This window comes from Peromyscus eremicus, chromosome 1 (assembly GCF_949786415.1).
Source record: "Peromyscus eremicus chromosome 1, PerEre_H2_v1, whole genome shotgun sequence".
NCBI lineage: Eukaryota > Metazoa > Chordata > Mammalia > Rodentia > Cricetidae > Peromyscus > Peromyscus eremicus.
The window spans coordinates 84,783,935-84,795,955 of NC_081416.1; the positions used below are offsets into that span (position 1 = coordinate 84,783,935).

The window sequence follows — 12,021 nt, forward strand, 5'->3', positions numbered from 1 at the left end:
ACAGGCACCCATGTGCTCTAGGCAGTAAAGCACCCCAGCTTGCACTGCCTCCCAGCCATGCAGGAGCTTTATCCTTCTCCCAAATCCTCTTCCAGCCTTGAACAAAAGGGAAGCCGATTAGTCAGGTTCTCTCTAGGCAGAACTGCTCCAAGCTTCCGCTCACAAGTGCAGGGTGAGCAGCTTGTTCTCAATCCCTTGGTCTATAGAGGTCATTGTGAGCACATGAGAAAGACTCCGTCTAACCATGATCCTCTTGTTAAAAATACACTTGGTTTGCGAAGTGCCTATTCATACAGGAAGTTTCCAGAAGATGTGCCTGACCACAACCAGGAAAGGCCTCCTGCTCGCTGTGTCTCGGATGCTTTCCTCTTCCTGTGCAAACTTTTCAGCTTTGTTTCAGGCACATCACTGTCTAAGGGTCAAGCACACTCTAGTGACAAGTTTAAAAGGAGAGTATCAGCACTCCAGCAGGGGCAGCAGCCTGACATCTCTGGGGAAAGATGAGGAGGTGGCAGAGGTGGGAGGCAGGAAGAAGGTCACTTTTGATGTTAGCTGTCTAGAAAGCCTTCTGGGTGGCTGGCTTTCTTCTCAGTTCTAATGGCCAAGTGCCTTAGAAAAGTCTTAGTGGACTGGTCCAGGTGTGAGACCTGGGGAACTGTTGTCAACTTGATTGGACTGAGAAGCACCTGGCAGACTGGGGCAGCTGTCCCTGTGTGTGTCTTTGAGGGCATTTGCAGACAGAATTAATTAAGAGGGGAAGGCAAACTCCTGACTGTGGGTGGAGCTTATGGCAATCCCATAGGCTGCAGACCAAGACAGGTTAAAAAGAGAAGAAGGGCTGGGTGGTGGTGGCACACACCTTTAACCCCAGCACTCAGGAGGCAGAGACAGGCACATCTCCCAGTTTGAGCCCCGCCTGGTCTACAAAGCCAGTTCCAGGACAGCCAGGGATACACAGATAAACCCTGTCTCTAAAACACACACACACACACACACACACACACACACACACACACACACACACAGAGAGAGAGAGAGAGAGAGAGAGAGAGAGAGAGAGAGAGAGAGAGAGAGAGAGAGAGAGCGAGCTGCCCCCTAGTTCAGACTTGGGTCTGCTTCCTGGACAGTATTCTGTGAGCTGCTCTGACAACATGCTCTGGGACTGAAACCCTAGGAGAATGGGAAATGAGGTAAAGGCAAGGCTGTGGCTTCGATCCTGAAGCCCATGATCTTGGTTTAAAAAACACAGTTTTTTTTTTTCCAGTTCAAGATGCCTTTGACCTTTGCTCTCACAGTTATATTCCCTAAGACACAGGGAGGTTCAGTCAGAGTGACTAGGGGTCCTAGGGTGGTTCTAAAGACCAAAGAATGGACAAGTGTTCCATGTAACTCTGTGTGTGTGTGTGTGTATGTGTGTGGTGCATATGTATAGGTGTGCATGCACACATGTGCATATGAAAATGCATTCACACATTAACGTGTGTTTGTTTCCTTGTATGAGCATGTATGTGTATGCGCACATGTGTATATGTGTACATTTGCCTGTGTGTACACATGTATATGTATATTCAAGTGTATTCCTCTGTGTGTGTGTGTGTGTGTGTGTGTGTGTGTGTGTGTGTGTGTTGGCAGCTTGGTGGCTGCAGTGAGTGCAGGATCTATGGGAGAAAGGGTTTGCTGGGTTTCCTCTGAGGGCACACTTAGGGACAGGACTTCTCACAAAAACCCTCAGAATCTCTCTCTGCATACTCATTGATGGAGAGTCCATAGGAGTCTTCTTCCCTTGTACATGTGCAAGCAGGTAACAGGTATTCTCAAATGGAATGAGGGGAGTCTTCTGTACCCCTCCTTTCAGATTGTCCTTCACAAGAGGCAGGAAACAAAGGTCAGAAGGGCAAGAACATCTCTGCAGAAAGCAAACCTTCTCCAGCGCTTCACCTGGGCTGAGTGGGGGTGAGGCTGAGGGACAGACAAGGTAGAGGAGTCGCAGGAGCAATCTCTTCACAAAAGTCAACATAGAAAATCAATTTCCTTTCCTCTGGATCTGCCCAGCGGCCTGAGGAACTGGCCTGCAGTGGCTGTGGTCTAGGCGAGGCCCAATGAAGCCTCTGTGTGTGGAGGAACAGCTATCTTTCTATATTGCTTGATGTCATGTGTTCCCTCTACCCTAGCTCGTTTCCTCATTTTGCAGGATATAAAAGGACCACTAGGCTGAAGCTCCAGTTCCTCCCGATCAGAGGGAATTCCGGGTGTCATGGTTTCCAGAAGGGGAAGGCAGTCTCCCTGTGGGGTGTAATTACATCCCTGCTTTCTGCAGAAGAATAGTTTATGGCTTAAATGCTATTAATTGTAAGTCATTCTGTTTCACGGGAAGTTGTTCATTGATAACTACCCAATTAGAGTTATTTTGCAATTAGTCTATTCACAGTAAATTTACTGCAAAGGGGAGGCCAGTGCAGGAAATTAAAGCATCATGGGGCTGGTGTGCCCTTGTGTCTTAAATGCCAACCCCATTAACCAGTTTGGAGGTCCTGGGAGAGCATGCCACCTTCGCCAAGGCAGAGACAGCCAACCCTGCAGGCAGTCCCAGTGAACTCACACCAGCTTGCAGACCTCTCAGCATGACCAGGAGAAGCATGGGAAACTCTGCGGTGTGGTAGATGATGACTGTGGAGTGAGCTGTAAGGCAAATAAATATCTGTGTAACAAGTATCACTGGCCAGGCGCATTTGCCGAACTGTACAGTCTTGAACCCTCTGAGATGAACACACCACCAAGGTACAGAGAGGGCAAGCAACTTGCCCTAAGTCTCACAGCTTGTGCAGAGGAAATCCGAGATCCAAATGCAGGCACTCTAACCTCGAACGAATCCATGCTCTACATCATTGTCATAAGCTTCCTTGTTTCCCCAGATGACATCTTCCCCTCTGACTATACTAAGGGGAGGAGAGCAGAGCTAGCAGGCAGCAAGATTTCTTTGGGACTTGTACAACTTGAGCTGAAGTGAAAAATCTGTTTTCCTTTTGAAGACCAACAGACTTGTGGAAGGGGACTTGGGCTCTGTAACTTGAATTCCAATACCGGCTTTGCTGGCTATTAGCCACATGCCTGCAACCAGTTCCTAAACCTTTCTGAGTTTCCGTTTCCTCAACAAGGATTCATGGCGATAAAACACAGCATTGCTGATTCGACTGCGGACGGTCCACAGAATAATGATGGATGGCTTAGGACTTTTCAACTTGACAATGCTGGAAACACAACCCCCCCACCCCCCACCCCCCGCCACACCCTCCTGCTTCCCACCTTGATTGCAGCATTTAATAACTTACACAATGCAGTTAACACATTATCTTAATGTAAGCTTTGCTTTTGCTAGCTTTGTCCAATTGGAGGCTGATGGAAACTTTCTGAGCACATTTAAGGTAGGCCAAACCGAATTAAGACAATCCATAGGTCAGATGTACTATGTATACTTTTGAGTTCATGGCATTCATACCTTAAACTAGATGGTCAAGGATGCAAGCCTCTTCCTCACAAGCTAGGAAGCAATCTGAATCCCCTGTAACTTAAGCAAGCGTATTGATGTTTGTGTGTTTGCTCTAAGAGCAGACTCAGTCATTGTGATGAAGATGTACGGCCCAACAACCACACAGATTTACTACTAGGCCCTTCACGGAGCAAGCACGTAAGCTCTGTATGTGGCAGGAACCACATTATCTTGGTTCAGACTTCCAAAGCGCCCCCTGCCTGGCACTGGCCAAGAACAGCTCTTGGAAACATTGCATTCCACTTAATTATTGCTGCACACTAAGTGCCAAGTGCAATCAAGAACACAGACAGGAACCACCTGGACCACACAGACGATGGGAAAAGGAGGATCTTTCTTTTTAAATCTGTCTATTGAACAGGAAGTGTTGCATAGATATTCATTTGCTGCTACAAGCTCAAAAAGTCAGGCCGAGCTTGACTAAAAGAGAATGTGTTAAGGGCATTCTAAGCCTCCCTTTCCCATCTTTCCTTGGAGTTTGGGGCCACAACCCATCTGATAAACTCTATGGACACATAGAGCCACAAAGATGTGTCCCTCAGAATCCATGGGGAGTTGGGTACCAGATCCCACAATACTCATACCCAGCAGTATCCCATCTCATATATGAAGTGGCATGGTGTTTGCTTATGGCCTGAACGTCCTCCTCCTATGCTCCAAATACTCTCTGGATGACTTATATAACGTCAGGGCTGTACAAACAGCTGTTAGATTATATTGGTTAGGTAGTAATAATAATAGAAAAAAAAGCCAAGGTTTAGCAGAGACTGATTTTTTTTTTTTTTTTGATTTCTATAGCTAGTGCATTCCAAGATATCTGTGAACTCAGCACCACACATCTGTAGATCCCGAGGTCATATCACAATGTCAAAGTTGGATAGGCTCTTCTGCTAAAGGAAACAGGTTAAAATACTAACACACGTAATGTGATTTTGTAAAACTTTCCTTATAGCAGATGGCAGGAGTTCAGAGTCCCCAGACAAATCAGATCTTGTGATCAGGGTTTGAGACACAGTTGTGGCTATACTCAGAGGGCCTGAGAAGGCAGGGGGAGGGGGTTAGAGACAGGAGAAAGTGACTTACCCTCCAGGGGACAGAACCGAGCCACCTTCTCTGGCATCAGCAGCCCCAGCTTGTGGCGACAGTAGGTTTCTGCAATCTCCTGGCGGCAGTGCTTGGACTTAGCGCGGGTCAGGGCTGAGATGGCCTCCTTGCCAGAGATGTCACACTTGGGGGGCTGGTCAGACTTGGTTTCGGGGGACCCACCACCACCAGTCTTTCTCATAGGGCTGTGTCTTGAGAGATCCTTCCCTTGACTACTGTCACCTGTGGCCTTTTCCCGAGGAGGCAGCACCTCGTTGGGGCTTTTCCCCAGGACTGACTGCCCCTGACCTTTGTCCTGGGCATCCAGCTTCCTCTGCAATCGCTCTTTATGCCTGCTTGGGGTCTTCTTGGCCAGCTCTGGCTGGTGCTTCTGCTTCTGGGTCCTGGGGGCGAAGTTGCTATTGTCCACATTCTCAAAGTCCTTGGGGACCGAGTTCTCATTGTTGCTGTCGGTCCGCACTTTTTCTTTGGGCCGGTGAGAGAAGTAGCCATCCTGGGGAATTAGAGAAACAGAGAAAACTGTCACTCTGGTAAACCACTCTGGTAAGCAGGCTGGCCCCGAGAGGGCAGGGCGACAGGTATGAAGCCTGAGTCAAGATTGCCATTCTTCTCTTATCGGCTCAGACAATGGAAATACTTCTCCCCGGGCCTTAGTTTCCTACTCTGCTCCCCACAAGACACTAAGGCCTTTCCATGCTCATGGTGACCAGCACAATTACTGCAATTCTCAAAGATCCCCTCATCCATTTCACTGTCTGGGGAAAATTTCCCTTGGGGCTCTTGTTCAAATCCCAGCAGAAGGTGCTGTGATGATATATAGGAGAGCTGAAACCATCAGAATCAAATCATAAAGGAGGCAGCATGGCCCGTGCTGGATGGATACATTGCCTTTATGATAAGCATGTCTATTTCTGTCCATAAGAAAAATTAGGCTTGAACCACAGTCAATCCCATAGCAAGGCAGCATCCTCTTAAAAGTTTTTTAATTAATTTAACTTAATTTTTAAACACAGTGCAGCTGGGGCCAAACAAGCCTGGCAGTGAGTTTCAAGAAAGATGCAAACCTGTGATCTTTTACTGACCTCGCTGTCCTGGGTTCAAGTCCATGGCCTTACATATCTCGAGAAATTGCTCTGCCATGGAGCTACGTTCTCTGGCCCTTTTCATTTCATTTTATTTTTTTATTCTGAGACAGAGTCTCACCAGATGAGCCAGAGTGGCTTTGAATTTTCTCTGCAGCCAGTTCCTCTGGTACATTGTTGATATCAGGCACTGGCACTGCCATCAGTCCAACATGGCTACAATTAATTCAACCATCTCCTCAAAAGAGGCAGTTACCATGGGACCATGGCCTCCTCCCACCTCAGATGCTGCTCAGCTGCTGTGGGACATTTGTTAAAATACTCCAGTAAGAGAGAAGTAGGATGTTTTCCTTCTAGAATGAATTGTTCACAGACACTTGACACCTCCTAGAAAAGCCTGTGTGAGGCACAGTGAAGGAGAATCAGGTGCGTCTGGAGGCCTGAGAACTCCAACTCCCAGATTCTGCTGTTTTCTATAGTGACCACAGTCACTACATTCACCTCACCATCCCCATTTATTTTTTTCTTTAAAAATTTTATTTTATTGTTGTGGGACTAAAATTCCAAAAGCATTGAAAAAAATTGAGATCTACCTAATCTTTTTTTAAAAGATAGGATCTCACTGTATAATGTAGCCCTGGCTGGCCTGGAACGTGTTAGATATGTGCTATGGATGTCTGTTTTATGTGCACATGAATGCAGTACCCTTGGAGGCCAGAAGAGGCCATCAGATCCCCTGGAGCTGGTGCCACAAATGGTTATTATCCTTCTAGTGTGGGTCCTGGGATCCAAACTTGGGTCCTCTGCAGGAGCAGCTGGCTCTCTTAGCTGCTGAGCCATCTCTCTGGGCTCTCAACTTTCATCCATGTTGTTGCATATTACAAATTTCTTATCAAAGTCTTTGTAAGCCACATCTACTTTATTTATTTGTCTGCCAGGGTATTAAGGAACTGCCTCACTTTTTCTCTCCCTTCCCTGAATACTCACCCTGTACCCACCCCTCCCCCACAAAAGAAAAACAACAACAAAACAAAAATAATCTAAGAGCAGGACCTGGTGGTTCACACCTGCAATTCCAGCTCTTAGGTAGAGAAAGGAGAATCATGGAAAATTCAGATCTACCTGGGCTACATAGTGAGTTCCAGACAAGCCTAGGTTATACTGTAAGACCCTGACTCAAGAATGACAAAAACACCTCCCCTTTGCCCCTACCACCTCCAGCTGGCAAAGGAGACGACCCCTTTACTAGCTGCAACTCTTGGGATAGTGGGCCCTGTGCCTCATCGGGGCAGCACAGAGGAGCTGACCCTATTGGAGAGGGCACAGGTGAGCTAGCCCAGGAATGTGAGCATGGGGGACCTGGTCCTGGCCCTCACCTGCCATATGGTGGCATGGGTGTGGAAGAGATGACCACCCCTACCCATCAACACTGGAGGCAGGTGGGAGAGCTGGCCCTGAGGTCAGAAGGGTGGGAGAGCTACCCCTGCCTGCCACCAGCGATAACACTTGGGAGAGCAGGCTCTGCACCTCCAGTGGGCAGAGGTGTGAGTGAGCCAGCCCTGCAGTTGTAAGCATGTGAGAGTTGTCCCTGTTACCCATCTGTCATGTGACAGCATGGGTAGGGGAGAGATGCCCTCCTCACTCTGCCCATCAAAGCCTAAAACAGATGGGAGAGGTGGCCCTGAGGTCATAAGAGCAGGAGAGCTGGCCCTGCCTCTCATCAGCTGCAGCGCTCTAAAGAGTGGCCTCTACACCATGCCTAGGCAACACAGCAGAGCTGACTCTGACAGTGTAGGTGTGGGAGATCCAACCCTGAGGACATGAAAGCCAGAGAACTGGCCCCGCCCCTTGCTCAGCACTGCAAGGGGTGAACTAGTCAGAGCAATGCTGGAGAGCTCACCCTGGTGAGGACAAGGGAGAGCTGGCAGGCTGACCAACCCTGCAACTACCCAGGCTCAAAACCAGGGTTACGAGTTGACCCACCCCAATATCCACCCTATCTGTGATCTGCTAGAGTACATGAAGGGACTGGTTCTGCAGACCCAAAGCTGCAGGATCTCCATGACACAAGGCAACAGCAGAATAACCAAGAGGAGTTCCAGTGAGGGCCCAGCATCGATGGTGTGGCAGAAACCAGAGGCCTCGAAACAAACCAATGACTCTCTGCAATGAACACTTGCAAGTAAAGATAGATGGAAAAAAAGGGTTTACTGTATGACTCACTGTGTCACACTACAGCTTCCATGACGAGTTTGATTTTTTCCTTTTCTCTTTCTTTTCTTTTTTCTCTTAAATTTTATTTTATTTTATTTTGTGTGTGGGGAGTGGGTTGCAAGGGCAGAGGGTGGATATGAAGGGACACAGGGAAATGAATGGGATGGAGAGTCTTTCATGATATGAAAGACACAGAGAAGAAAGATAAAGAAAAAAGACTAATAAAAAGAAGGACAAAACCAAGCACAAATACCTGAGTATGGTAGCCCATGCCTGGAATCCCAGAACTTTGAAGGTTGGAGCAGGAGGATTCCTGCTGTAATATTAGGCCAACCTAGCCTGGAGACTGAGTCCCAGAACAGCTTAGACTAAGTGTGAGACCCTGACACAAAACCACAAGATACAGACAAAAAATCCTAGCACCGAGAATGGGAAGTGTACCCAAAGTCTCACTCCTAACCAATATGCTATTTGCAATTGGTACCTTCCGGGAAAGGGTAAACCAGTTTTCTCTAATGGAGTGTCCCTGAGAATATCAACCACACTCCAGAGATGGCCCTATGCCAGCAGTTCTCAACCTGTGGGTCATGACCTCTTTGACAAACCTCTATCTTCAAAATTATTTGCATTATGATTCATAACAGTAGCAAAATTACAGTTATGAAGTAGCAACGAAAGTAATTTTATGGTTGGTGTCACCGCAACAGGAAGAATTGTATTCAAGGGTCCCAGTGTTAGGAAGGCTGAGAACCACAGCTACGGAGTAGGTGACCAATGTACACATACTTCATGTTTTTTCTCTGTATGGGTGTGCACTTCTTGCTTCATTTTGTTTTAGGTTTTTTTTTTTTTTTTCCTGACTGGTATTCTTTCTTTCAATTTGCCTGTTTTTATTTTTATTTTATTTTATTAGAGAGAGACAGAGACAGAGACCAAACACGAAGTTACATAGGTAGGGAAGTAGGGGGGGGTCTTGGAGGAGTTGGAGGGGTAAGAATATGATAAACTTTCAATAGTAAAAAGAAAGCTAGGCATGCCTGTAATCTTAGCACAGAAGTAGCAAAAGCAGGAGTATTGCTACACGTTAGTCCAGCCCGTCTGGTCAACACAACTAGGTACAGATAAGCCTGAATTACACAGAAGGACTGTCTTAACAAACCAACCAACCAACCAACCAACAAACAAACAAACAAACAAGCACACAAGCAAACACTTGGGCAGTCTCCTATTAGATCCCTAGAAGATATTCATCACATGCAGGGCCCCAGATCAGTACTCTCACCCTAAGACTCTAAAGCTCCGGGCCATAGTGAAGCAGAATAGGTCCAACTGAGGAGAAGAGACCAGACACAAGGAGGATCAACAGCCCAGGTAACAGTACAAAGGGACTCAGACCCACTGTGCCTCAGAGTCCTCAGATGTGAGGGTAGTGTTTACCTTGTGGGTATTTTGGTGAGAGTGAATGTGTTGGAAACTTCTGGAAGATTCTTCCTACTCAATCAAAGTAGGAGGAAGAATGAGCAACAGACCCCAACTATGTAACAACTTTACTAATTAATACTATGCCTGAGGGTTGGAGAGATGGCTCAGCTGTTAAGAAGACAGCTGAGAAATCATGAGGACTGTAGTTCAGATCCCAACACCTACATAACAAGTCAGGCATTCTGCAGACACCTGTAACCCCAGCTCCTAGAAGGAGGAGACAAGAGTATCTTAGGGCTTGCTAACTTCCTGCCTTACCAAGAAAGAATGAGACTCAGGTTCAGAGAGAGACCCTGCCTCAAAGGAAATAAGCAAAGAGTGACAGAGAAAAGATACTCAACAGCCTTGCCCAGTCTCTTTGTGAGTGTAGAAGTATATGCACCCTCAGCCACACCTTCACACACACACACACACACACACACACACAATAAATCTTCCATTTTGTATTAATTCGCTCTTTCCCATCTGTCTCCCCTGGTGGACACATAGCTTATGACTTCTCTATTTTGAAAGACCATGTCCCTTTTATTCTTACCCAATCCAACACTATCACCTTGAATTATTTATGTAAATACAACCCTTTGACTTGTTTTTATTTTAATGTACTTATTATAATGATTGTTCATTCAAACATTTGCGTGCATCTCAGAACTTCAATTAGAAGCTCCTTGCCTTCCCTCAAAGCTGTTGTTAGAATTCATTTTTATTCCAGAAGAATAATTAAGTGTACTAATGTCCTCCACCCCCATTCAACCTTGGGCTTGTTTAGAGATGATTTTGATCAGGTAGAAAGATGCTAAAGACAACACAGCTCTCAGAGGCAGGTTATGTGATCCCGGCTGCCCCTACACACACACACACACACACACACACACACACACACAGAGTCACAGAAACACACACACAAAGAGAGAGAGACAGAGACACAGATAGATAGACACACATACACACAGAGAGAGAGAGAGAGAGAGAGAGAGAGAGAGAGAGAGAGAGAGAGAGAGAGAGAGAGAGAGAGAGAGAGAGGGAATTTTTTCTTACATTTATCTTGGCCTCTAGTGATCAGACTTAGGCCAGCCCTGGGTCTTGTTTCTCAGAGGTGAGGGTGGTAGCTGTGACCTCTTTTTTAAAATGCATCTAGAGATTATAGCCTTTGCCTTCATTGCATGTGCAGAATGAGCACTGGGGAGGGAAGGGAGCAGACGTGTCTTGCTTTAGTGACTGTATAATTTTCTCATCTGTAATACGATGGGTCCCACACGGGTTTTAGTAAACACTGCCTGAGTTGGTTGTTAATCAATATGATTGACTAGTAAAGTCTTTTTTTTTCCAGCTCATTGAACAGCAATCTGATAAAGTTTAAGCGACCAGGGATGGATGCTCTGAAGGGTACTGGTGCCATCCCAGATACATCCCAGGTCACTGCCTCAACAGGGTGTTGGTGTCAGAGGTCATGGGTCAGGCAAAGGGAGTCAATTCTGCCCACTTCCATCTTTGGCTCTTCAAGCAGACACAGACAATCATATCTCTCTGTATGAACTAAAAATTGTCCTCTGACATCCACATCCATATGATGGCAGGCACACTGTAACACATACACAGTAGCACATTCATGGTCACACTAGATATATACACACAAAAGTAAATAAATAATTCAACACTGTGATGCTAGCCTCACGTGCCCCTTCCAGCATGTGCTGGGGCCTCCGTGGAGGCCCCTGAGATCTGTGCAGGGATCATCAAGAACAAACTGTTTCCATCATAATATGAAGATGTTATTTCCTTCTGGCTCATTCCTTCACAAGTGTACAGAAGACTTTTCCAGGAACTTTGTGATAAGTAACATCAAAACATGCAGGAGTCAGAAGCAGGTGTGACCCCCAGCTGCCTTCCGATTGTGGTTTTCTGAGATCTATGTAACCAGCTCCTCATGTAGCCAAGCTGGCCCGGAACTCACAATCCTCCTGTTTCAGCTCCCAAGTACTGGCATGACAGGCCTGAGTCACCACACCTGGCGCAGATGCCCTCCTTCGAGTCAGTGATTTTACTGAGTTCTGCCATGAACCAGAAGACTCTGTTCTTCTTGTCCACTCCCTGGGGTGTGAAGTTGCATCTTGCCACTAAGATTTCAATTTATGGAGGAATAATGGGCTTGAGTGTTGTTTTAAGTGAATCGATCAGCAAGCATTTTGGGAACAGCTCTGTTTAAACATCATCCGTCATTGTTAAGTGATAGGTGTGAGCAAAGTCTATCTGGAGATCTTATCTTTGGGAGTGTTGGAAGGTATGAGGGGGTCCTGAGAGCTGCTGTGAGATAGCTGACATTTCACAGATGTGGAGCCCTAAATATCTGTTTGTGGATGAAATAAAAATGCTTAGTCTCTGGGCTGGAGAGATGGCTTAGGGGTTAAGAACACTGGTTGCTCTTCCAGAGGTCCTGAGTTCAATTCCCAGCAACCACATGGTGGCTCATGAGCATCTATAATAAATAGGATCTGATGCCCTCTTCTGGAGTGCAGGTATACATGTAGAGTGCTCATACATAAAATATGAATAAATAAAAATGCTTAGTCTCCTCACCTCTTCTCTCCTTCC

At 46.4% G+C, this 12,021-nt stretch overlaps 1 protein-coding gene across 1 annotated transcript in view; it reads right to left on the reverse strand.

Moving 5' to 3' along the window:
* Xylt1 (xylosyltransferase 1) overlaps window positions 1–12,021 on the reverse strand; it is a 204,962-nt gene that overhangs the window by 117,975 nt on the left and 74,966 nt on the right. Inside the window, exon 3 of the mRNA XM_059259203.1 lies at window positions 4,631–5,144. Within this exon, the coding sequence (XP_059115186.1) occupies window positions 4,631–5,144 (514 nt within the window). The remainder of the gene's footprint in view (window positions 1–4,630; window positions 5,145–12,021) is intronic.